This window comes from Tetranychus urticae, chromosome 1, assembly GCF_039701765.1.
Source record: "Tetranychus urticae isolate SD_2017Ah chromosome 1, NJAU_TeUrti_SD_1.0, whole genome shotgun sequence".
In the NCBI taxonomy this organism is placed as follows: Eukaryota; Metazoa; Arthropoda; class Arachnida; order Trombidiformes; family Tetranychidae; genus Tetranychus; species Tetranychus urticae.
The window spans coordinates 17002430-17030282 of NC_142958.1; the positions used below are offsets into that span (position 1 = coordinate 17002430).

The following is a 27853-nucleotide window of genomic DNA, read 5'->3' on the forward strand; positions in this document are numbered from 1 at the left end:
CTTTCAATATATTATAGCCCTTAATAACATATAATTATTGGCCAAAGAATGATGATTGTAGGTGCTACTATTCTCGAAATATTGGTGTTCAAAGTTTTTGGGTTAGTGGTCAAAACCAAGAGAACTATCGATAAATTGAAAAGAGTTTTAAATCGTTGATGTATACCAACAATTTTTATCGACAGATATTAAGTTTCAGCTATCTAACTCTCACAAGTACAGAATGCGGTCGCTTTAACGAACAATCGAAGTTATCTGTTTTACACAGAACAGAAAATTGTATTTCTCAAAACAAGTGAATTTCATGAATAGTCATCAAAAGTTACATCCGTAAAATGAGTTTCATGAAAAAATATGACTGCATCATTGTACAAAAAGCGATCGAAGTTTGACCTCGATTTTCTCGAAAACTGTCGATCCTGAAAATTTTCGATAGCGCTAAAGGACTCAGTTTTGATGTCTTTACGAAGCCACAAAGTCACAACTCTTAACTCGAAAGTTAAATTGTTTGAAAATACTCCTTTATTGTTATTGCTGCAATCATAGTCTTCAGATGTTTTTCAGAAGTTGTTAGAGCATGAAGTGTTACGTTCATTTTCATATTTAAATATTGCATTAGATATTTTTATAATCGTGTAATAAGGTGTTTTATTGTCATTTCTTGTCAGGCTACATTTAATAAGTTTATTTAATTGTATCAATTATATTACATTACATTAAATAATAATGCATCACAATTGCATGAAATTGGGTTATTGATTTAAATAGCGCGCTTTTTATTCTCCATTTATGTTGTCTTGGTAAAGACAAACTTTAACTTGAATCGTGTTTATAGTGATGGTTTAAATTGCAATCTTTATTAAATTGTTAATCCTTTCGCTAATTCATCTTTATTTTCTTTGAATACATTTGTACTTTCAGCTAATGCTAGTGTCTTTTTTATTATGTGGAAAGATTGTATATTGATTCTTTTTATATCTATCTTCACTGCACTCCTTGGTGAAGGTAAGTGATTTTTTGTAAACTAGGCTACAAATAATTAAATGCTTTGCTTTATTCTCATGATTTTTTGTTAATTTTTGTAACATTTTTAACAGCTCTTACATGGCTCATGGTGTATAGAACTGATAAGTTCAAGAAATTGAAAGCAGAAGTGGAAAGACAATGTAAAAGATGTAAGTTAACGGCTTTCTAAACCTGATTTGACACCATTTCTCGGTTATGTTGCATATTCACTATTTGATTTGTATTATTAATTTCTCATCATGTAGTAGAAAAGAAAAAAGAAGTCATCGGAGAACCCACCGATAAACAACAGAAGAAAAAATTGGAACGTGAAGAGGAAAAACTCAAGAACCACAACCGAGATCTTTCATTAGTTAAAATGAAATCAATGTTTGCTATTGGTTTAGCCTTCACTGCTCTTTTAAGCATGTTTAATTCGATGTAAGTTTTGATTTCTCCTTATTTGACAAAAAAATATCAAATTTTTATCATATTTTATCTTTTTCAGTTTCGATGGACGTATAGTCGCTAAATTGCCGTTTGTACCAATCTCATTGGTGCAGGGACTATCTCACCGAAATATTTCGGGCAATGATTATACTGATTGTTCTTTCATCTTTTTGTACATCTTATGTACTATGTCCATTAGACAAGTGAGTATTAAAATTCCATGTAGAAACGACAATACAAAATCATCTAAACATATTCTATTAATTTCACAGAATATTCAAAAGATTTTAGGATTTGCTCCATCCAGAGCAGCAAGCAAACAAACAGCTAATATTTTTGGTCCTGTTAATACAACTCGTTGATTTGGAGGAAAAAAACAAAGTAGATATGCAACCAATTGCTATAAATTATATATAATAAATTATTTACACTTTTTGAACAACGTGTCAGTAATGTTAATTTCTTGTAACTAGCAAATGAGATTGAAGTGCCATGTTTGATTCAGATCTTGAACCACTAATGCTAATTTTTGCCACATTTGCTAATACAAAAATTTAAAGTACCAGGTCTTCGTAAATTCTTTCGCCTTGAAACATTCTTTCCCATGCAAAACCAAATAGATTGTAGCCTAATTTTTCAGGATAATATCCTCTCAATTGATAGTGTACCATAGCTCGACCAACTGCTGGAGCCATTTGGATTCCATGGGAGCCGAAACCACAGGCCCAAATGATATTATTATAGTACGGGTGACTGCCAATTATTGGATTGTTATCGTAAATATTCTCATCACAATAACCTGCCCAGGCAGCGACAATTTTAACTTTTTGGAAACCTTTGACTCTTCGAGCTAGAACGGGATAAATAGCCTTTTCAAAGAAACTGTAATCCACGTCCAAATTACCTGGATCTGGTTCTTCTTCCTGTTAAAGCAAAAGAAAGTTGTATAAAATTTTCATGACCACTAGATGAAAATTTCAAGAATGTTCTACCTTTGTTGGGTATTTTGTCACTATAAAGTTTCCACCCAAGCCATCTCTCCTACATACAACGCCGCTAGGATCAACTAAGATTGGAAAATCTAGAATTGGAGCATCCGGAGCATTGAAAACGAATACATATCTTTTCCTGTCAAAGCGAAGAATATAAAAGCAATAATTTAAATTTTTATAAATTTTAAACGATTATCTCACACATACCTTGGCACAACAGGTAAAGGAATCCGTCTTAGTCCTGGCTCTATTCCAATTCCTAATGCTTCAGCAAGAACCCTTGATTCAGCTCCACAGCAAACGATACAACGAGAAAAATTTATTTGGGCTATTTCATCATTTGGAAAACGTAAAAGTGCATGGTGACATATTTCCGTTGGATTTCCCAATTCATCGCGATGAGGTGAAGAAGGTAATGCAAGACTAGTATTGAAATCAAAAACTTCGGCTTCTACAAAATGAGCCCCAAGAAACTCTGTTTTACCCTTAAGCGAAACTAAAAGTGGAAACGGATCAATCCACCCTTCATCTTGTAAACCTAATGTTGCAAAAACTATTCCTTCAGCATTTAACCAAGGAAACCTTTTTTTCAAATCGTCCGGCGATAATATATCAATATAAGCTCCACATTCGGTTTGTGTCTGATGATATTTCAAGAAACTTTCAGCTCTCTCCGGTTCTACCAAAAACATATATCCTTGAGGGTGAAAGTTCAAATCGGGAGGCTCTTTATCTATAATGCTTAGATGATCCTTTGATTGTCTATAAAAATCTGCACCTATAGCGGCCATTTTAATATTAGTAGGATGCGAAAACTGTTGTCTAATGCAACCTAAAGACAAGTTGGAAGCAGCATGTGTATACTAAACAAAAAAAAATGTTACAAATGAGTAAATCAGAATAGAATCGATGATAAAAAGATCGAAGCCAATTGATGCAAAAATACTTACATTAAAATCTCTATCAACAACTACAACTCTAAGATCACCCATAGCTTGTTTGATGAAATATGCTATAGATAAGCCAATTACTCCTCCACCGATGATTAAAAAATCGGTAGATTCTGGGTAATCAACTAAAGGCTTTTTAAAAGCTTCATGAATTGATTTTGTCCAATCTTTGCGACCATCTGATACTATTGCAGAGGGAATTTTAGAGTCAGATAGTGAATGAAATATTGGATAGCGAAATACATAATCTGCATTAGGAAAATGAATTGCTGTATCAGGATTTGCTGGCTGGGCTACAATTTCACGAAGCCTGGCAATTCGAGCATCACGATCAGCTTCATCCCAACGAGGTTTTTCATCTATTTTCAAAGAAGAAGTGTCTATATTCGGCTCTTGGTCGGCTTTTGCATCTTTATCGGCATCTTTATCGGAGTTAGTATCACTGCTTTTAAAGTTTGTTTCTCTGGAGCTTCCATTATTAGGTCCAGTGGCACAGAAACCTCTTAATGATACATTATACAATTGGCCAACATAGTTGAAGCAATTTTTTACTTTTACGTTTCGAACCAATCCAGATGACATTTAAATAAAATTAATTAGTTTAAAACACTAAGAAAACCGATAAAGCAAATAAGAAAAACAAAACCACGAGTAGGAAATCAGCTGTTTGCAGTCACATGACTAGCAAATGTAAATGTTTTGGTCTTTAAATATTGTAAATAAAACTTTGAGCTAACAACACAGATTTCTGAATCAAGAGGACATTTTCCTAATTTGTAAGTAAAATTACTTTTGAGATTTTAAGTTTATTTAAAAAAGATATTTATAATTAAGGTAAGATCACAATCAAGAAAAAAGATATTTGTGATTAGAATCATGTACATTTCAAGAACCACAGCAAGAATCCGTATATTGAAATAAGCTAAATGGGACGGACTTAGAGTAAATAATGGCACATTTATTGATTATCTTTGAGAATTTGCAGTTTGATTGAGTAGATTCCAAATCGAGCTAGCTGATTGTATCAGCCTAAAGAAAGGCAATTTCCCCGCAAGAATTTGAAGCAAAAGTGTGACAATTGTTCGTACATATCTTTGAAGGTTGGCCGTAGAGACAGTTTCTTGTGTTTGCTGGTTGTTTATTTTGTTCATCATAAATGAAACTACACTATCAACAATCTCATCTGAAAATTGTCGAGAGGAATTTCTATTTTCTGATAAATTCACTGGAATATCAATTTCTCCGTTGGTTTGAACAAGTGTTGAATTAGCATCGGAAGATTCACGAGATGTGGACGGAACAGATGATAGCTCGATGATAGTGGTTTTTGAATTTTGCAATTCACCTGACTTGGTCAACCTGGCGATTGTCCTCCGAGCTTCTATACTCAAACCAGCATCTCTCATCACTTCAACAGGCAAAATTTTTAGATGCTCTATCTTGTTGACACCAACATTGAGTAGTCTTTCAATGTCCTCCTCGTGCACTCTTGACCGGCGTAATTTAATCAACCATTGGGGAGCACCTATTTGCTTGCAATCACTGACAGTCAATTGTTGAACATTAAATGATAAGACTTCACCCACAGAAGCTCTCAAACTGTTAGTCAGAATAATTGGTAGCCAGGCAGCTTTCAACTCCTTTGATCCACAAACTCGTTTTCCATGTTTAGACAGCAAACTATTAATCTGATCAAGACTGGCATCAGGTAAAAGAACAGTATCACTCATAATTGTAGTTAGTGAGAAATAAACAGTAAAACAAAACAAAAAAATGAAAAATCTAAGAAAAATGGAAAAAAATAAGCTGAGTTTATCAAAAACTAAAGTAAAGTGGTTTAAGTCTTGTACGGTCAACAAGTGGCGCTTTACCTAGTGGAATCTAAAACGTTAAAATACAAAAGTCAACAGTGACACCAAACGAATCTAAATTAAATTAAACTCTATGGCTTTACTTAAATCAGTAACTACTAATTAACCAAACTAGCAACTTTTTAAATTAGTAAAATTATTCTTGTTCTCTCTCTCTCCTAAACTTGCTATCATCTAGCAAACAAGTGAAAATTAAAAGTAAACACCAACAAAATTTTCCAGTCTAGCCAATTAATTAAGCTCAACCAATTGTTGACTTAACAAATCTATTTAAATTGAATTTTTGCCAATTTACTTAGACCGTCAGATTATTATCGCTTGAAAACAATTCAGGCATCACCAGGCAAAAACAAATCAATACACTTAACCACTGAAAAAAGCGGAAAAATCATTTACCGTTTAAACTTGCAATGAAATACTAGACTAATGTTTCACTAGACGGAACACTAATCAACTATATAATAGCTGCTTAATTATGCACCTTTTACTCTCGCTAATCAATTAATCCATTGAAATTGAGCAAAAAAACGAGTTGGAGGTTGAATCTCAAGTAGATTAACATTATCAACAATCAAATTGAGATGAAACTACAATTTGAAAATGAGGCCAATTTTTTTTCTCAAAGCTAAAATAAACTCAATCGCCATATCCAGTTGTAAATCACAATCGCCATTTATTCATTTTTGTTCAATTTGTTTCCTAATAAACATATTAATACATAACATGATAATCAAACAGAAATGATAAAAGGTGAAAATGATTGTTAAGGTAAAAAAAAGATTACCTAAAATGTTAGTCTTAATGGTAAACACAGAGCGAGAGTGAGATAGATGAAGAGTAAGGAAACAATCCTCTACTTGATGATCCTCTTTTCATATTTGATAACCTTAATTTAATCATTCATGTATTCACATAATTTGTTTATTGTTATATTACAATCGATAATCGAACAGTTAAACTCACAGTTAATTGTTTATGACCTCGACTCTTCAATTTTACGATTAACTCTTTCTCTTCTTCTCATTTTTTTCTTCACCCGACTTACAACTTGACAATCAATCACTCGATGGGATACCTTGTACTTTTTTTGTTGCCAACAATTTAAATAACTCATTTACAATTTACCACTTTTACTGGTCAACCCATTGGATTGATTCATTCATTATCATAATAATCACCGAAAGAGAAGTCAAAATGACCTGATATCAAATTACATACTTACAATGAATACAATTTTCAAACATTGAATCAATTTGAATTAAATAATCATTATATGTCATTTTTTTATTTGAGTTTTGTTTCGTTGTTGAGGTTGATGAAAATTCAAACTGGATTCTCATCAAGTGTGAGTGTAATCAGGAAAAAAAATGTAGATTATATTTACAGTATAAGCTTAATCAACAGTAAAATTGTCTCAATGATGAAAAGTGAGAGTGAATTACAATTAAAACGATATTTTCCACAAAAAGCAACAATAATAACGATAAAATGCTGACTTTCTCATTTATCCAGTGTCAAGGGTTTGCTTTGAAAATTAATTTATCCTTTGCTTTCTGAATCAATCTTGTCCAGTTATTGTCATCAATTTAGCTTTACGTGTCCAGTCAATTTACGATTAAACTTGTCCAATCATGTAAAGCAAATGTGAGAGGATGAAGATGAAAATTAACGCAAAAATAGAGTGGCGATGTGATTGATGAGGCAAATTTAGAAACATAATAATAAATTCATGATAATGATAAAGGCTATTATTGACGATGATGATATAATATCGCAACACTTTAAATGTTGGAAATTAAAATGGCGAATTATATCAAGAAATGGCAATTTGATTGGGTTACTGATTCAGCTCTTCACTTGTTTCCTCCATATTTCCTATTCTCATTTGACCAATCATGTAATACATCTTCATTACCCTCACTACCGTTATTATCATTATCAAATTGTTGGAAAATAATTTCATTTTAATTGTTTAGATATCCATCTTTAGCTTTTGTCTCTTAAGGATGATAGTTATTAGGTATTTCAGCTCCGGGATAATTTGAATCACGCCATGCTCTTAAATCAGGAGCTGTTAGAGTATTACATGGAACAACTGGATTTCTGTTGACAAGAAAAAGAAACAAAATTAATCAGTGAATTTAAATTTACAATCATGATATGAAATGGAAATTGTTTTAAGGGGAAAGAAAAGAGAAACAATAAAACTCTTGTTAACGGATGAAGAGCGTTTCACAGCATTTAGCTAAATTGATTGAAATTAACATCAACAATCAATAAATTGAAATAACAAGAAAAGCTGAGTGAAACCATTAAGATGTTTAGTCTGTTTCCGTAACAAAAGCACATTAACAATTCAAAATTTTATCGACAAACCAATTGGTTAATTTGATTCAATCTACTTTGATTTTTCAACTTTCTCGCCTCTTCTAGCCACTTACAGTTAAAATAATTTTAATAGTCGTAAAGATGATAATAATAAATTTCCTTGCTAATCTCCATATTGAGAAAACTCATTTTGGACTATGATTGTTGTTGATGCATGTTAATGGTTTGCCAGCTTTACTTATTTAAAGAAATTCAATTCACTTTTAAACTCTAATCAAGTTGTGATTTTTTCTTCTTCTTCTTAATCATCATCATCATCGTCCTCATAATCAACAAAAAATCAGCAACATATAAACACGTTTCTCTTATGTGAAATTTATAAGCGTGAGACATGAATGCGTGCAAAATACATATAACTCCAGCTCGTGGCTATAAATTGTCGGTATTTTTAAGCATCAAATTAACCCATTCGGCTAAGCTTCTGAATTTTCCTATTGTAGCTAGTTTTTGGAATATGGCAGTTGAAGGTAAAGGGGTTTTAAATTGTAATTGCAAGTGTCTTTAGTGATTCCATCCTTACCTCTTTGATTCACCTCGGAATACATTTTTCTGGATGAAACTCAATTTGTCACTATTGGCACATAAAATCTGGGCAAATGTTGTTTTCCTTATTTCTTGAAGTTGATCTGTAAAAATGAAAAAGAGTAAATTAATTCAATTGAAAAGTGTTAAAATTAGGTACAAACACAATTTGGTTAGTTGGATCAAGGGCAAACAATTTAGATTAAACTTGGTTGATTTAGAAGAAACAAAAGCAAATCCTTTCATTTTCTGGTTAGACTATTGGCTTATTTACTGGTAATCAATTAGTTTGATTGATTGATTGGTTTTGATTGATGTGCAGATAAATATAAAAATAATGGTTGTCTGAAGAGCAATTTAATGAAAGCAACAATAATAGATTGAAAGTAACAGCAACAATTTAATTTATACAAAAATTGAGGTTCAACTAAAGATGAAGGGTTGAATGGTCAAGATTAGACCTTTTTTCAATAAAAATTACCCATTCTTGGCCAAAATGATTGATCCAGAAAAATAAGAGTAATATAAAGTATTATGGAAATCTTCAAATCTATTTACGCTGTTGTTTCACCTAAATTGCTGGATTGTCATAAGCTAAACATCTTAGCTTGTCAGTAATACATGTAAATATTAACTTGTTAGCGACAAAGAAACTTTCATTGATTAAATTATCCATCATTCATTCGGTTCCAAAATCAATTCATCTCGTTGATATTATTTATTAAATGTTACACAACAAGGTCAATCAACTATCAGCTTTATTCAACAATAAATAACATGATTGCGTTAAATTTGATGGTATAGAGGACAATATGGTCCCTTAATACCTTTAGATTGTCTGGAATCAATTTTCACAGTTACCTTTCAGGGTAAGAGTAGAAATATCTTGTTGAAAAAAGTAGAATAAAGGGTAAAAATAAGCTTAATATGACGTTGATCATCATCATTATCTAATTTTCCTTACGATTATTTAGCTATTAAATTAGATGGGTAAATCTTGCGTTAGGGAAAAAGGAGTTGACGGTATAAAGGTAAAGTAAATCAAATTAAATTGAGAGTAGTTTGCAATTGGAAACATTGATACTTATTCTGAGGTTGAAAAGACAAAAAAAGTAAATTGTTTTTGTAAACATTTTGATGGTTGGAAAAAGAGAAGTTATAATTACCTGGAGAAAATGTTCCGGCTTGGTCACGATGTTCAAACCAAAAACGATCACCAAATTTAAGATTGTACATTTGAATACCAATGATGCAAGTAAATGTTGGTCCAACAGCAGCTCCAGGTAAAGGATATTCAGCTAAACCAGCTGAAAATAAATCAACATCATGAACCGATCTGAATAAAGAAAGAATAAAAAATCGTTAGAAAATGGCTAACAACTGTCAACTGATTAACTATTAATTTGTGTGATAGAGTGAAAGCATTACTTGTAAAGATTTTGGAATTTAGTTCGTTGAGAGGTTGGCATGTATTGATCCAATTGGGCCCAATCATAGATTTTTTCATCAAAACAGAACTTAAGATAATCAGTGTAACCAGATAAACCATGATCTCGGCCTCTTTGAATGTTAAATGCTGGTAAATCAAGTCCATAGGGTGAGTCTTTGGGTCGATAGAGATGATTTTTCATATCTTGTGATATAAATGGATCTCTATTTTGTGAAGCTTGGGAAACTAAACCTCTAATTACTGCATCTAATTGTCCATGATAGAATCCGAAAGGAGTGAAGAAATTTTCTCTTAAACGATAACCTGAAGGTTTACCATCGTCCAATATTTCAGCGAAAACACTGTTAACAAGTGAATGACCAAATCTGAAGGCTGCACCAGCAAATTCATTGATTACATTTGGATTAGTGTAAGGATCATAATCAGTATAACCGTAAGGAAGAACATAGAGTTTCAGGAATTTCATTGCATCAGGGCCAATGATAATTGGAAGCCATTCGCCGTAGGTTACCATTTGAATTTGAGCGACATTAATACGTCTAATTTTAAAAAGAGAAACAAAATCAAGCTGTAAGATGATTTTGAAGTTAAAGGAAAATTCAACGCCAAAAACAAGCATAAAACAATGAAGATGATAATTTTTTTGGGTTGATTGAAAAGTAATAATAAACAAAACAAAAACAATACAGTTGATGGATGATGAAAATGGTGATCAATGGGAAAATTAGGTTACATTAAATGTATTAAATCAAATCAATCTTATTCTAAATGTTTTACTTTTTCCTTAATCATTTTCATGAATTTACCACTTTCTTATTTTTTTCTTGTTCTTCTTTATCATCATCTTTTCATATTCAACATTCATAATAATCAATTCAATGTAATTGCGTTGGAGGTGAGAATTTGATTATTGTTTTCATTTTCTTTTTTTTTCATGGCTTTGTTTTGTTTTTGTTTTTGAACTTATCGATGTTAGCTTAATTTTTCATCATTAATCCAAAATCGAAATCATCTTTAATTAATGTGATTTACCTTGCTTCCTGGTAAAGTCGTTCACCATCCCAATGTGGGTTGATTGCTTTTAATTCATTGACAATTTTATTATGTTGACGAAGGAAGACAACGTGAAGTGCTGTTAAAGCTGGATGCTGATTCACCCTTTTGTCACCTGAAACAAGGGAATAAATAAGAGTTGTTGTTTAAATTAGCTTGGGTGGATCTAAATTTATGTATTAGCTAAAAAATTGATTTTGAAATGCTTTTGATTGTATTTACCTGCTTTGAAACAGTACATATTCTCTGAAGGTTTACTACATTGATCCGAATCAGGTTCTGGTGAGTGTGGCAATAGTTCACCTCCATTAGCAGCCATTGAAATGTGCATTCTTCCAGCTATAGAAAGTAATAGTAAACAAATAATTAAGATTTTGGTTTTGGTGTCGAGATAAAGATCATTCAAAAATTTCTAACCTGGCCCAGTTCTCGTCCAAAGGGATCTTGTTTCATTCTCCATACTTCCATAGACCATTGATCCATCAATGTACGATGTTATCTGATTCATTTGTTCTCTTGGTCCTGTTTTATCAAATAGCAATAGATTGTGTTAAAATTTTGTCTTGAAATAATTTGGAACATTCAATGATGATTGTAACTTACCTAATTTACATTGTGGACACATGGCGGTTCGAACAAAGTTAAGACAGTATTCGTTGTATCCACTGTAAAATGGATCTTCTTTTGGCACCAAAATGGGGTAACATTGAGGATGATTATTGGGTGATGGTGGACAACATTGAATCATTTTACCGTCCTCTGTAGAAAAAGTCAAAATAAATCAATGGTCAATTGATATCCACTAGTCACTATTAATGAATACCCAGTCGATCGAAACTTACTTGTCCTAGAACTTGGAGTAAAGGCGACATCGTGTGAAAAAAATTGACCATATTGCATAGTCATATGAGTATAAGTGGCAGGATAATTTAAATCACGATGGAGTACAGCTGAAAGAACTCTAGGATTAGGTAAAGAACTACCGGTAACAGAGATACGAGGAGCTGATAAACCATCAGCATAAGCTGGTGGAAGTAATCTAGTAAAACAACTGAACGATGTTCCCCAACCAGGGTTGTGAAGATTATTACATGAACCATCTGAATTTCTGTAAGGCTTGTAAGGATCACAATGGTAATGTTGATCCTCTTTACAATTGGCAACTGCTTGGCGAGTTTCTGGTGCAACTAATTCAATTCTAGCCAAAGCAATACCTGTAGCTGAGGGTAAGATTGGGTCATGAGACATACTGCAAAGTAGAGACAGAATAAAAGAAGAAATTAAATTGTAATCCATTCATTTTCTACAATAATCAGCATTATTTATACTCACTTGCGAGCCAAAAGTTTACTCATCTCTTCAAATACTTCTTGACGCTTCTCTAAATCATTTCCTCGTTCTAATGTTGTAGTAACGGCTTGATGTCGAGTAACAGCAGTTTCCTTACTCATATCAGTTACTAAACCTGTAAAATGGATAGAAGCAAAAATCACGGTTAGTTAAATGAAAACTGAACAAAAGCATGCAAGGTTAATGAAATTTACTCAATCTACAATCATTAATATAAATTGTCCTTTAAACTCTCAATTTTATCCTCATTTGAACACAAAATTGAAATCAATATAAACTTTTCCATTTCAATTGAATATCATAACAATCGGAAGCTATCAAACCGATAGTATCGGTATAATGTAAACAGTTAAGCTTGAAAGCAGACAAACTTGAATTTGTCTAAAAATTTCATTTAAAGAGTTGATTGACTGAATGAATTGGTTTTTTTTCAATAATGTTGAGAAATAGCAATAGTCAATAGAAATTGTTGAATTACTTGAAATATTAAGTAGTATTTAATAGACCTGAAAGTTGAATAAAATTGATGAAGATGTTGGTAATGATGAAGAGAAATAATATCGGGTGAAAATAAAATCGAGGCCAAATTTGTTGTTGATGCAATGTTGTTTAATTTGTTTATTTGTTTGTTTGGAAATTAAAAATAACATGCAAGCAATAAAAGGAACGAGAGGGGTTAAATTCAATTGAATGACCGTCATCATTACCCTCTTGACCATTCATCTAATCAACAGGTTACGTTAAATAACAAATAAACAAACATATACCGATAAGTACACACATAATAAAAAAATAATCAGAATATAAATATAATAATAACATCATAATATCTATATGTACATAACAATACCTAATAATAGATTTAAGATTAAATTTTATCACAAGTGAATCAAAAAAAAAGATGATTGAGACAAGTTTAAATTTGCCTCCTTTCTGACTATCCTGCTTTGACTATTATTAATACGTCTGATGAAAGCGACAATCAGACGAGTCGTATTTTTTTTATAGCCAACAAGTCGTTCTTTACACTCCTTGTCTTTTGATTGTTAACAAAATGTTTATCAAGGCTGATAGGGTCAAGTTTAAGTTTGACCGATCAATTATTGAATTGGCCAACTAACCACATACATCTCAATAATTATTGGCAATGTATTGGTGTAACATCTTCTGGTCTAATGAATCTATATCATTTCAAACTGTGCCCTTGATTATTCAAATGTAAGTCAACTAATTTTAACAATGTCCAACAATAATCATTTAAACTATTTGCTGATATATTAGCTTTCTAATCACTAATTTATTTTTCAACAATTTCAGGTGATCGTTCTCAACAGATGGTTCAAGCAATGTTGTAGAGGAAACACACAAGTATCAAGTTCTCAACCATCTTTATAACAATGTATGTGTTTATTTTTAATATCATATTTAATGTGATTTAGCTAATCGAATTACTAACTTTCTATTCTGAGAAGATTACTCTTCTTGCACTCATTATGATTATTGTAATTTACATCACTTACAATCAGCTTGAATAACAAACGAGCCAATCTAAAGTTTCATTTTAAACAGTTGAATTTTAATGTCTTTTTTTTGTTTTGCTGTTGCTCTTTTTTTTCTTTACTCTAGAATCTTCTTTTCGATGAGAACTGACCGTTTAAATAAACAATAAATAACCAAATGAAATAGATGGCAAGTTTTATATTAAGACTGACCAATGAACTTTAATCCGAATCTTATGGGAAGATCGAGGATACTGCAAAAATAAACAAACCGTACTGTAACTTATCTGGCAGATGAAAAAAAAGTATACACATAAAGCATTTATAAACCAAGTAATCAGGAAACAATGATGTGGAAAAGACACTAAGATGGAGAGACTAAAAAGAGAGTAAGACAAGAAAAATTACATCCCCACGCATCATCATTATCATCATCATTCTCATTATTGTTATTATCATGATGATCATCATTACATTGAACAAATAGGTAGACATGATGATAATGATGATGGTCCAGCTCATTTCTTCGGCTTATCACAGTTGAATAGGGTCACAATTTCGGTTAAATAATTGTTAACAGTGGTTCCTCTCAATTTAGGACTAATTATTAGGGGGCCATTAACAATTGTAATTACCTGACAAAGATAACTTATAATTATTCAATTAGATAACAAACTAGTTACATAAAAAAAGTTCTAATCTAATGTTTAATATCATCTTTTCCAGACTGTTTAATATCACAATGATGCTCAGTCCACTCACGTAGGTCAATCTCAAATCAACCAATTTTGAGTAAAGTGAGAAATTGACGGAAAAATTGGATCAAATTGAGGATTCAGCAAACTAAAAACCAGGCTGTGAAGTGAAAAGCTACAATCGAGACATGAGTAACAATCATTACGGTGAAAGTAGCAGATATAATTCAGGAGAAACCTTTTGATCAATTGAAACGTATTTTTGGTGTAAAGCTTTTGGTTTTGATCTTGACGAGGTCCGATCAAAGATATCAATTATGATCATCAAAATTGTTTATCAGTTTCATCTGTTATAAAAGTGTTAAAAGTGATTCTTCATGAAACATATCAAAGGTGATCATCATGATTCGTCATACCTTTTTTGCTTGTTGTAATACATCATGTTGATAAAGGAAGAGCAAATGATAATAATAATAATGATGAATCAAAAATAAACATTTAATATGAGATGAAAGGAAAAATAAGTTGAAAATGATGATGATGAAAGTAAGTATATATGGCCTACTGTGATACATCTGAAGAAATCAGTTTTTCAGGTCAATCGGTAGTTGGTAAAATGAATAACAAGGCGTCAATAATTAAGCTTCAAAAAGTATTAACAGATTGTAATATTAAAGTCGAGACAAGTTAAAAATCGCCTGAAGATCGAAATCCTTTGAAAGGGAAAATGTTTCTAATGAATTGAATAATCAGTGATATATTGACAGTTGTGCCATCAGAAAAGAGTTGAGTTACAATTAAATTTAAAATATAACACTTGATTAGAGAGCAACAGGAAAACTGACCTTTACTCTTCCCCTTTTAATGGCGACAAAAATTTTGATTAAATTTTTTTCCTAATTATTATTAGTATAAGTTGAGTGAAGTGCAGGAACTTTCAAAGTTTAACTCAATTTTTTGGTTACACTTTTAAATTTTTACTTAACCCATTCATTGCCCACAATGAAACAGTAACAAGAAAAAAAAACGAAATTATTAATTTAAGATTAAAATTCAGCCTTAATTTGATTTTTTTGATTTTTTCATCATCATCTTCTGATTCTTCGATATTAATATCCATTTCATATTAAATGTTTACAGTTTGATTGCAAATAAATTATTCAATTCAATTTGAGTTTTTGATTTTGCGTTTTGTTTTTGTTTTTTTACAACTATTTTTATTACTCTTTTGCTTTTCATTGCATTCGTAATTTTAAAATTCAGTTATTATTAGATGATTCAATTTGAAACCAATTAATGTCAATGTTCATTGGTAAATCGAATCATCTTTTTAGATTGTAATTTTGCTGTTTGTGTTGTCAACAAATGGCTGATTGGTTAATTAGAAGATGAAAGAAGCTCTTTAAGATTAACTAATACCTGTGTTATTGAGTTATTAGTTATGATTAAGCTGCAACTCTGATTGTCTAAGGTCAATAGTTGGTGGTGTTGAGGATGACACTTGAAGCATGATTTATACCAATGTTGAAGGTTTTCTTGATAAACTTGTAAAACTCTGCATTAAAGTGACTTTGATTTTCATCTTCTAATTAATCATCAAATGGATCAAAATGAATCACAATCAGCAACTCGATTGATTGACAATTGTGGCTCAAGAGAGACAAAGATTCAAATGAATGAAAATTCGAAATCGTTTAGGAGGACATTTTATACCAATAAAAAGGTGAACGATATTAAATTGAATTTAATCTAATTTTGATTTCTTACCATCTCTTTCAAGGTTGGCTTCAAGTTTACGTCTTTGAACAACAATATCTTTGGCAAGATGAAAGGTATCATCAAGCTGAAGTGAACTGAAAACTGGCGATAAAATGGAAGCATCAGCATCTTCTGGAGCTAATCTTCGTGGAAGTAATATTCCGTTCGATAAATTGAGAGTCAATAGGTTAATCAATATAAAACTTGTTAATATTTGGTGCGACATGGTGATTAGATTGTCCCTGGTGAAACAATCAAAGATACACACAAATTACACAACCACAAAATGGCAACAATGCTGGTGACAACAAAGGTTGTAAAGATTGGTCAAAGACGAAGATAATGGTCCAATATAAACGAAACTTGAGTGAAAAATCACGAAGCGAAATTTAAAACAATATTTAAAGGAAAAAAACGATGAAGAAAAAAAGGAAATCCAAATTCCAGATTAAAATCTGGTTACAATTCCATTATTGGGGAAAACATTCACTTCCAATGGTTTTTAATTGATGTTTACTGATTGAAATAACCAAAAGAAGAATAGAGAAAAGAATTAATGGTTTTTAAAAGATTAATGGAGATATCAAGTTATGATTATTGGTCACTTACATTTTTGCCGGGAAACAAAGCAAAAAAAGATATTCATGTTAATGGTCAAACGGTAAAGTCGAAAGTGGACTTGATTCAAGATTTGACTTTGCTATTCTTCCTCAGATCGATGTGAAGAAAGAGGGAGGAAAAAACGACTTGATGATGATGATGTAGAGACGAGAGAAAGAGGTTCGAGAGAGTGAGATGAAAAGAGTGCGGGAGTAAACCAAATTTAGGCTAATTCGAGATGAGGCCAGAAGAGAAAGCGAAGATATGAAAGAGAGAGAGAAAAAAATGGTGAGAAAATAATGATGAAGAAGCAAGTCTTTCTCTTTCTCTCCTGTCTTCTCATCTGTCTTTCGTTTTCTTCTTCTTAGTCATCTTTATCATCATGAACGGTCTTCTTGTTCCAATTGAATGAAACGTGCTAACAATCATGAACCCGTTCGGATAAGTCCAGCAACAACTTTTTTTCCAGGTAAACTTGGAATCTTATATCGACGCCTACTTTCTCCTTTCAGTACAAACAAATGCCATTTTTCCTCATCCTTTTCACTATTTCCAATCTTTAATTGACTCTCACTTATTTTCAGCTTTTACCCATCATCTTACCCATCATCTTCATCATTATCATGAGTCGCTTTGATATTGATAAAAGGATTTACCTGCGATTTTTTTACTTCTTCTCGTAATCACCATCTACAGGGCAATTCCGCTAAAAGGTATGTTTTCTTTTGACTGTTATTCAGCTCTTGGTTGACCGATTGACCCATGATTGTGTTTATGCAAGTTTCGCCGATACTTATTTGTCATATTTCAAGGTCAAGGTCGTACAAGGTCATTTTGCGGGAATCGCTCAGGAAGACTTTAGAGGTCATATGAATGTCATTTCATAATTTTTGACCTTCAAAAATTATTCTGACGAAGTTTCAATCTTCTGTGATTAGTCATTCTCAAGTTATTATGATTTGAATATCCAAATCAATTCAGTAAAATTATCATTAAAGTTGTTCGTTTCAATTTCTCATCAAAGATTTTCATTTCATTATCAGCTATTTTAGCAGTGTTCAGTCACACAAAACTTTAGAATTTACTTTTTATCAGATTATCAAAATTATGGCGCCTAGATTTTCAAAGATTCAAAAAATCGATTTACTTGAAAATTATCTTCTTGCACAGAAGTCTTGCACAGCTGCTTTAAGAGCTGTCAAGCTTCTGTGGAACAAGAGATTTTTGAAAATCGCTCCAACAACATTTCACAACCTTTATAAAATTTATCGGGAGTACGGGTCGGTGGTCTACCAGAGAAAGAGAGAGAAAGTGGTAAGGACAGAAGAGAACATTCAGAAAGTGCGAGAAATTGCAGAGAATGCATCTCGAGAGGGCCTGTCTCTATCTTCGCATCGAATCGCATGTCTAGCCAACATGTCACAGCCCACGGCTTGGAGGATCTTGCGAAAAGATTTAAAACTCAAGCCCTATCATATCAAGTTGCTTAACAAACTCAATGAAGGGGATTTTGATATGAGAGTTGAGTGGGCTGATGAGATTTTGGTTAGACTTCAGGATGAAAATGATCTGCTTGGAAGGATAATCTGGACTGATGAGTCGATTTTCAGTCTTGCTCAGACTGTTAACAGGCACAATTGTGTTTACTGGGATTCTTCAAATCCAGATAAATCCTTCGAAGCAGACAATCTTGGGGCTAGAAAGGTCATGGTTTGGTGTGGGATATGGGCAGGTGGCAGAATAGGTCCTTATTTTTACACGGAAAATGTAACAGGGAGCTCTTACAGAGCGATGCTGGAGAACTTTGTTTTTCCCAAGCTCGCAGAGGTAAGGGAAGATTGGAGGACATTCTTCATCTGGCAGCAAGATGGAGCCCCTCCACACCATGCAGTCATTGTCAGAGAGCTTTTGAGTGAGACATTTTCTGAGTGGTTCGGAAGAAGAGGCACAACGGAATGGCCACCAAGATCTCCTGACTTGACTGCTTGCGATTTTTACCTCTGGGGGCGATTGAAAGACCAAGTTTTCAAAAGAAACCCTCGAACAGTGGATGAGCTGAAATCATTCATTTTTGAGGAGTTTCAAGAGCTAGCTCAAGAGGAAATCAGCAGAGCTTGTATCTCTGTAGCAGTCCGTTGTCGAGCTTGCGTTGCCATCGAAGGCAGGCAGCTGAAACTGCACAAAGATTACAGTTAAGCTGATTTCCTCTGATTTGTAAGAGAATGAGATGGAAAACTCAAAAAAACCTCGCTTAATAGGCAGAGAAATCTCTTATTAAGTGATGGCCAGTAAATTGCAACTCCCCCTCCACGTGGTACTGGCTGGGTAACTCAAAAGGAGCTCTGCACTCAAAAATTATTTTGAATAAAAAACAAAATTTGGATATTCAAATCATAATAACTTGAGAATGACTAATCACAGAAGATTGAAACTTCGTCAGAATAATTTTTGAAGGTCAAAAATTATGAAATGACATTCATATGACCTCTAAAGTCTTCCTGAGCGATTCTCGCAAAATGACCTTGTACGACCTTGACCTTGAAATATGACAAATAAGTATCGGCGAAACTTGCATAAACACAATCATGGGTCAATCGGTCAACTAAGAGCTGAATAACAGTCAAAAGAAAACATACCTTTTAGCGGAATTGCCCTGTATTAACAATCTTTTCAACTTTTAAGCTAATCATCTTTATAACAATCATTGTTTTTAGACATTTTAATCTTACCTTTTTTCTCGCTTTTTTTAGCCTCATCCATATTGGTCAATTGTTGTCTACCTGAATCAAGGTTATCACCATTTTTGCCGTGTCAAGGACAATAAAGAAACCTGATAACCCGGAACCATTTTTGAAGCATTCATCTCCTAAAGCTTTGGTCACTTTGACAGTAACTCTTTCTAATTACGTGATTTTGATATTTAACCAGTTAACAATTATAAGCTTAATAAATGGAAACCAAAGATTTATCAAGACATCTACACTTATTTAGTAAACCAAAAAAAGGTATCAACAATTAGTGTTTTACCTTTTCAAAGCCGGCTTGTTTTAGCTTCAGCTATACTCAACAGTATGATTGAAACTCGCAATTATCACCCATGAAACAAACAATTTTCAAAGCAACATGGCTCATTGTCAGAACCTTTTCTCACGTTTATCTAAAATTGGGAAAAATTGATAAAAATTAAGATTATTTTTCTCTCTTTTAAATTGATTACAGTTGGGTGATTCACGATTTCAAAAAGGGATTGAAAAACGATTGCAAATGCGAAGGATGAGAAGCAAATATATTAGTAAATGGTTGTAATGACTTATTTACCTTGATTATTAAACAGTTTTGTTTGACCTGGACTAAATGGTTGCAATTTAGGTAACTGTATTGATTGATTATTACCTCATCATTAAAGGACTGCATATCAGTTTGATTAAAATCACTTTGATCAAATAGCTTTTCTTTACCTTTTTGTTTGCGCATTTGTTTATGTGAAAGAGCTAACAATTATCTTATTTCGTTTATGATTAAGAATTGATAACGATGGAAATGTCCAATGGAAATATTGACCTTTACTACTGATTGGACATTTTCATTTTTAACAATTTAATTTTTGTCAAGATAAGGTAATTGCAAGTTCACGCAACACCCAATAAACCTCTCTTTTTGGCTTTTTATTAGTATAATACATTATTTGTATGTATTTTAATTTCACTTTTAGTTTGATTGGATACAAAATGTGATGTTTTAACGGTAATAAAAGCCAAATACAAATTACTTCCAGGTAAAAAATGGTTCATTAATTGTAACTCAAACAATTAGGATAACTCTAAATATCGCAAAACATTGTCCTCAAGCGAATTTTATTTAATCATTTTTTTTGTTTTTTTTTCTCATGACATTTTTCTTTATTATCATCCATAATCAGATCAAAAATCAGTAAATTGTGTTTTCATTATTTTTCATGATAATTACAAATTGCAACACTTATTGTTGATAATACTTTACCTTCAAAAACAGCGACAGAGCGAAATTCAAAATTGACACAAAAAACAAAATTAATGAATCGTTTTACATTCAATAGCGTCAATAGTTGAATCATGTCAAGTCGATTAACAACAAAGGTGATGATATGAAGACACAATTTACCAAGAATTGAACAGTTAATCAACTGATTTTCACTTTCAACCTTTTATGAAATTAATCCATGTCAAATGTTACTAGCAGCAAAGTCTTGGATAAAAGGTGTTCTCAGAATATACTTTCACTTTGAATTTAGGCGTTATCTTATCAGTTAATTTTTAAAATAATTACCATGTCAAGTTCATCAATCATCAGGCAACAGGTAAAAAAGTAATCAAAGAAAAAACAAACAAATTAAACACAAAATTAAACGGTAAACTGATTGAATTGTAAATGATAAAGCCTTTAAGGTAAAATACAAACAAAAAACAAGTGTCCACAAGTAATGTAAGTTTTATATTAAAATCCATAATTTGTCTTTTCATCGATACATTGAACAATCAAATATCCCAATCGATCTTGAACTTAATCCATGGTAATTGCACATTATAATAATTAACTAGCTATTATTGGTAATATCAAACATTTATTTGAATGTATAAAGTAAATACAAGCAAGCCATAGATTGACTGAACAGTTTTACAGATTGATAATCTGTACTGCCCCCTGGTTTAGTCACATTTAGCTTTTTGGGATTAATTTTTTACAGTATTAATTTTGTGTTATGGTTTCAAAAGATTATTCAGTTACATATGATATCTCATAATATTATCTCTAAGGTTTACAATTGATTCCAGAATTTTGATTGCTTTATTCATCCCGATTGGTTTGATTCCTTGACTTTTGTCCTCTTGTTCAATACTTCCAGATACCAGTTTCATCCATTCTATGAATATTTTCCATGGTTTTCCATCCATTGTGCAATACTCCAGTCTTTTTCTTCCTTTGACACCTGAAGTATTTCATCCTCTGAAAGATAATCTTTCCTCATCTCACCAACTCACATTCAGTTATTACATGTTTCATTCCATCCACAAATAAATTTATAAACTCTGTTGTCATCTTTTCTCAGTAGATAATTTCTTTCTTCTTAATTTCTTAGATTAATTTCTATTTTCTTACTGGTGTTGTCCAGTTTTTTTAGTCATATGAAGCTTTATGCTTTTATTGAATGATTCTTTTCAGAATTTTCTTCTTAAGTGAGATTATCTTTTATTAATAAATTTTTTTGGAAGATTTTCTCAATATACCAAAAGAGCGAAGAGTCTTTTACTTAGTTCCAGTTTAACAAAAACTTCTAATATGAAGAACCTTGACTGACCTGAGGTTGACCTTGAGAGTTCTCTCAATTTTTCCTTTAGTCTGGTTGATACACTTATTCCGGTGTCCATTTCAACTAAAACTGACACTTTATAATTAAATCACCAAAGAAAATATTAATTAGAATTATATCAAAGTTGAATTAAAGATTCATTTGAAGAAACACAATTAACCAAAAGTCGGATAAAACAATAAGTCTTATTGCTTGAAACATTTACAGCTTTCTCACACACTTGACCTAATCAGCTGTTTCTAACTCAACGGTTTTTTTTAAATTGCAGTAGCTCTTGTTATTTCCCTTTCGATTAATTATAATTTAAAATTGTTAAATGTGCCATAAACTGTTATAAATAATCAACTTTCTATTTTGACTTCAAAGGTGTCATCCAGCTGATTAGAATTAGATAAAAATTGAAAGGAAATCAAGCAGAATTGAACAATTCTTTGTGGACCCAATTGATTAACACGACACTTTCTTAATGGATAACATGTAGCAGCCGAGAAACGAGGTAAGTGTAACTTGTTAACAGTAATTAATCATAACTAACTCAAGCTTTTATTAACCCCGGTCCTAATTAACAACACCTATCAAACTTGATTAGGTTTGATTAAAAACCATGAATTACAGGAAGTTTTACCTTAGTTTAAATTCTAATTTTGCACAGCAGAAAAAAATCTACCCTAATTTTTGCTTCATTTTTTTAACCTAAATCTTGCTCTAATATAATTTCGTCTTTTACACGAGCCATCTTTTCCAATTTCCTCTCTTCTTAATTGTCAATTTTCTGGTCATTCACATTCTCATCGAATTTCAACCAAAATAATTTTGTAAAATCGTTCAAATTCAATAGAAAAACCAGCTCCTTAGGCTCGTTTGGCGATTGTTAGACTCAACCAGTGATTCACCCAATCTTGTGTTGCTAATATTTTGTTGTTTAACACTATTTCTATCAACTATAATTTTTAATCTCATTAATTTTACATTAACTTTTATTAGAGTGCTCTAGAGCTTTAATTGTTTAGGCTCAATGAGTGGTCATTTTTGGTGGAAAAGGGTTCACCTTAAAAAAGGGCTGACAATTTGCAAAATTAACTCAACAACTTGGAATGAAGACAAAAAATATAATTTCATTCTTGGATTAGGCTTTGAGGCTTTTTAATGACCTAACTATGATTCTGGTCGAGCCTTTTGTTGCCCCATGTAAACTAATTGACAGAAATAACTGCAGCACCAAGAATAGTGTTGATTAAGTCAAATTGTCATCTTCTTTAAGTGAATCCGTGCAAAGAAATTAACCCCAATTTTGTTTTTCTGCTTTATTTTAACGCTCAAAATATTAGACTGTCCGACATTATTTTGACCTTTCACGTTTTTAACGTTTCCGTTTTTTTCTTATCATTATTATTTAGTAGCTTTATCATGGCCCATATTCATCTTTGTCATCATCTTATCACCATGAGTCCATTAAACTTCAACACCAAACCTGAACAACATTAACTTATCTACTGACACCAACTCATTCCCAAGAAGTTTTGAAGAGCTTGGCGTTTGTTGAATTTGCTGTTTACCTTATGGATTAAACAATTTGATAATACCTTTCAAGAGCTTAATCCAACTGATGATTGGTTGAAACGGAAATCAAGCCTTTGATAATTATGATGGCGTTGATGGCGACCAGAGTGCAACAAGATGGATGCCTAATGATGTTGATGTTGAATACAATTTTGGTTTAATCGATTTCCATCAGTTTATTTTGATTAATCATTTTGTAATCGTAAAACATCCTGTTTATGCTAATTCTGGTGGAAGACGATCAAAACAATCATCAAATATAAAGAGGATCAACATTTTGAGCCAGCCATTCTGTATCAACTGAATATTCATTATTCAGTATAACAAAGTATTTCACCTTTTTTCTACATTCCTCAGTACAATCATCATTTTTTCTTCTATGATAATCATCTTAATCACATTTATAATCATAATTAACTTTCTCATTCATTTATTTTTGTCTTTCAAAATCCAGGCTCACCATTTTTGGGTTTACTTAAAATTCAAATTGCAAACACAATCAAAGCTGTACATTATGAACCAGATGAAACATTATCCTGATTAACAGTCAAGCTTTAATCAACTAATCAATGGATTAAGTTCAACTTTACCTGGAACAATGATAAACACAAGTTGAAACAACAGTTGATTACAATGCTTGATTGGCCTTAACTGGTGTTGACCGGAGGTACATATTAGTAACCCATTATTTGTACATTTTAATGATAAAAATTACATTTTTCCAGTCGATTCGTATTTTTGGTGATTGATGATTCCAAATGTAACCTCAATTTTCTGACTTAATTAACAGCTGATACAAGCACAATTACTCTGTCAATCAAAAGTCATTCAAAAATATTGCCTTTATTGTGCCAATTGGAAGCTTTCCTTGTCTTAATCAACTAGATTGTCGTCAACATGACCAAGTATCAACTTTGAGCCTTAATTTTGCCAAAGCTCAACACAAGTTAATTATCAAAATTATACTTTAAAATATTTCAGATTAAAATCTGAATGATCGATAGTTACGATCAGTTTCTCAGCATTATGAAAGCAACCAAAAAATGATTGAAAATCAGTTAATCAATATGTATTTACCTTATTTAATCAATTCACCTTTAGGTTGTTAATAACCCCAAGTTAATTATCATTACTGTTGATTATGAGTTGTGTTTTTGTTGGTTTTTAATTTTTGCTTTACTTTTCAACTTAAAAACAAAATAATGATAATAATTCAACATTTACTTTCTACTCATTTGTTTAATGAAAATGATTTTATTGAAACACTTTCCTTTTCCTTTCCGATTACAATTTAGATAGCAATGAATTTGTATGGAAACAAGAAAAATGCTCATTTAATTGCAATTTTAACAAACAAATTTTTTACCTCTTCTATGATTAACCCTTAATTAGTGAATGTACCTCAACAAAACAGATTGTTTCATTAACTCTTCCTTTAATATGCCTTCAACTTTGATACAAAACAGCAAAATATTATCATCAATACCATATAACCTTCACCAGGTTCACCTTATTCTGACTCTGATTTACACCAAATTAATGTAATCCTGAAAAATTTATACTCATTACCATTAAATTGTTTAACTTTCGGCCTTACCTTAATGTAACTATTTGACTGTCAACATGTTTCGGCCAAAAGTCAACTGTACATTAATCACTCCATCGACTGTCCAGTTAACTGTTGATTCATTGATTGGTAAAATTGTGTAGTTTAATTAAGTGCAACAATCAATGAGAGAACTCTTTAATTATCGTAAATTTTTCATTTTACTTTTCATTTGTCAGTCCAAGCAATCTAATTGTAATCAGCTTCGGGCAAATCAACCTTTTTTTCAATTATAATCGCCATTTCAAACATCATCGTATGTGCGTTTAAAGCGCATTTAAATAATACAATCTATCCGGAAACAATAAATGGCTAGATTTTATAAATATTTTTTTTCTCTCTCTTATAAAGTACAAAAATTTAATTATTTACCCAATAATTAGTTTTTGTTGTTGTTAACCATTGTTGACCATCAATTAGATTGCAATTTATTAAATCATTATATCGTGATATAATCTCAATTAATGTTAACCTTTCTCTTGCCATTTTTCATCTTGATTTTCGTCCATTCCATTCCATTGAGACTGCCAATTATTGTAAACATTTTTGTTGGTTGATTTAATTACGATGGATTTAGTTAATTAGCACCAATTTCATCGTCAATTTATCAAATCGTATTTTAAATGGTCAATCTTTGAATCAAAAATTGCGCCTTGTTTACTATCCATAACAATGAACAATGATTGGTCGAGTGTAAAACCGCGCAATCATGTTATTCATCAGCTTACTAGAATAATTGTGTTTTCTGATCAATTTGATGTGAGTTATTTAAACAACTGCCACAAGCAGTTATGAGATGTAAAGCACGAGGGCGTAGCCCGAGTGAATTTTATCTCATAACTGCGAGGGGCAGTTGTTTAAAAAATTTACGTAACGATGTCCATAGAAAGAAGCCGAGAGAGAGAGAAATGAAAGAGAATGAAGATGAAGAGAGATAAGGTGAAGAAAGATAAGGATAAGAGAGAAGATAGAGAGTGAAAAGAGAATGAAAGAGAATGAAAGAGAAAGAAAGAGAAGAGAAAGAGATGGAAGAACAAGAAAAAGAAAAGAAAGCAAGAGAAGACCAAAACAATGCATATTAACTGTGCGATTAAACAGTGGCTGTTAAATGTGCAACATTATCTAGTTTAACGATTGATGATAAGTTGATTTATCAACCACTGAGTTATGTAAGTATTATTAAACGATTAATTTGATTTAACGACTGTTTATTTTTTTAAATTGTGTAACTTAATAGTTGGAGATCATAAAGATGTACACAAATAAACTAGTTTTACAACAATACATGCTATGGTTGATTATAAAATCATTAAGACGCAATCATTAATTTTCATGTGCCAACTCTTTCAGCTAATCCACTGGAATCATTCATTTGAGTCAATTAAAATCATTTTATGGCTTAAATGATCCTGTTTTCATTCAATGGTCCAGTCAACTAATCGTTAACACGAGGATTCACTTGCTGTATGAAATGGAAACAATCCATCTATGGATATCTTTGTGGTTACCATCCATAGCCAGAAGCAATCATTGTTACTGCTTGAATTACATTATTGTGGACGTTTTGTGATGGTTATTACTCAATGGCATTTACGGAAGCGTTTTGACCAGATAATTAGCCGTTGACTTGTTTATTGATGATTATCAACATGATCGTACACCAGTAATTTGAGAGCTGTAAACGTTTACTGTAATTGGCAGGGATTGGAGGTGAGACTCTGACAAGCGAAAAATTGCAATTATTTGAGTGAAATCTCACATTAACTTGAAACTGGTCATTGTTACTTATGGTTAATTAACTAGATTTTTTTTCATTTCTCTACCAATCAGGTCAAATTGGAGCTGTTCTGGAAACAAAGCAATCATAACGAGTTCAAATTGAGATTCTTTGAAAGTCAATCGAAAATCTTGAATATAAATTTAAATTGGCAACAAGAAAAGGAGATTTTGTTTCTTTTCACTATTCACACTGTGCCATTCAAAATACATCTGAATAGTATAATTTGGTGGACTGATCAAGACATGCATGGATGTGAATTGAATTGATAATGACTGTTTATTTTAAAGATTTTATCAACTTAAATTGTTACCTTTTCAACAGTAAATTAGATTAACGCTGATGAAAATCCAAGTGAGATGAATAAATCAATTGATCAATCCATAAAGTTCGCAAGAGGACAAAAATTGTCAAAACAAGAGCCGAAAGGATTATCACCTAATAAATGTGAAAAACATAAAAAGATTACCTTGACTAACTGTTAATTTAATAGAGCAAATTGTCCTCAATCTAAATGGTCTAACTGAGATCTAATATACACATACACACATATTTAATTGGGATTAAATTGTGTTTTTATTACCATCTGTTGGCTTTTATGATTGTTGCAAATCAATTGGATTGACCCAATTCCAGATCAGTCAACATTAAAGTATTCAAATAATTTCATCTTTTCAAATAATTGCTGTTGATAATATTTCTCATCAGGATTTAACACAGTTAACAGGTTTAACTCTCATCACCTTAGTCAACTTTTGCTCAAATTTCCTCAACTAAAACCTATTACAGGTGATAACAACTAATAGCTCACCATGTTAGCATAAATCCAATCAATTGAGATTGAGCAAAGAAAAAAAAACTGTATCAATACAAATTAAATGAATGACAAGTTGACCAGAATTTCCGGTTAATCACAGCACTTGGTTTTTTTTTATTTTTCACTTCTTGTCTAATCTGTCACAATTTAACTTAATTTGGTG

General features: G+C 31.8%; 3 protein-coding genes and 1 long non-coding RNA gene across 17 annotated transcripts; 2 read left to right on the forward strand and 2 right to left on the reverse strand.

The window, feature by feature from the left end:
- The first annotated feature begins 825 nt into the window (after window positions 1–825).
- Window positions 826–1897, forward strand: LOC107372069 (calcium load-activated calcium channel). The gene is made up of 5 exons (XM_015940215.3): window positions 826–1005; window positions 1098–1175; window positions 1272–1446; window positions 1514–1658; window positions 1728–1897. The coding sequence occupies exons 1-5, from the start codon at window positions 945–947 to the stop codon at window positions 1815–1817; spliced, it is 549 nt and encodes a 182-aa protein (XP_015795701.1). The 5' UTR covers window positions 826–944; the 3' UTR covers window positions 1818–1897.
- LOC107372068 (FAD-dependent oxidoreductase domain-containing protein 1) lies at window positions 1853–4041 on the reverse strand. Its single transcript, XM_015940214.3, has 4 exons — window positions 3398–4041; window positions 2655–3310; window positions 2448–2583; window positions 1853–2378 (listed from the first exon to the last, which is right to left on the reverse strand). Exons 1-4 carry the CDS (start codon window positions 3977–3979, stop codon window positions 2010–2012), a joined length of 1743 nt encoding a protein of 580 aa, XP_015795700.2. The 5' UTR covers window positions 3980–4041; the 3' UTR covers window positions 1853–2009.
- Window positions 4042–6516: 2475 nt separating this feature from the next.
- Window positions 6517–16209, reverse strand: LOC107372066 (immunomodulatory peroxidase). 4 transcript variants are annotated; one of them, XM_015940210.3, is made up of 11 exons: window positions 15993–16209; window positions 12014–12146; window positions 11524–11930; window positions 11285–11440; window positions 11099–11203; window positions 10904–11020; window positions 10661–10796; window positions 9607–10167; window positions 9345–9514; window positions 8177–8282; window positions 6517–7371 (listed from the first exon to the last, which is right to left on the reverse strand). In XM_015940210.3, exons 1-11 carry the CDS (start codon window positions 16207–16209, stop codon window positions 7269–7271), a joined length of 2211 nt encoding a protein of 736 aa, XP_015795696.2. In that variant the 3' UTR covers window positions 6517–7268. The 4 variants fall into 4 exon arrangements, with proteins under 4 accessions (XP_015795696.2, XP_015795699.1, XP_015795697.1 ...); XM_015940213.3 differs by lacking the exon at window positions 15993–16209 and adding an exon at window positions 12510–12770; XM_015940211.3 differs by lacking the exon at window positions 15993–16209 and adding an exon at window positions 12226–12375.
- Window positions 12962–27792, forward strand: LOC107372067 (uncharacterized). Of its 11 annotated transcripts, none has more exons than XR_016198002.1 (13): window positions 12966–13249; window positions 13349–13430; window positions 13658–13919; window positions 14257–14618; window positions 16006–16871; window positions 16952–17052; window positions 17168–17262; window positions 19334–19588; window positions 19803–19952; window positions 22297–22426; window positions 23328–23818; window positions 23945–26806; window positions 26927–27792. It is a non-coding gene; the product is annotated as an uncharacterized LOC107372067 (long non-coding RNA). The 11 variants fall into 11 exon arrangements; XR_016198005.1 differs by having other exon boundaries at window positions 16006–16644; XR_016198006.1 differs by lacking the exon at window positions 17168–17262 and having other exon boundaries at window positions 12965–13249; window positions 16006–17052; window positions 23945–24157; window positions 24216–26806.
- The last annotated feature ends 61 nt before the right edge of the window (window positions 27793–27853 follow it).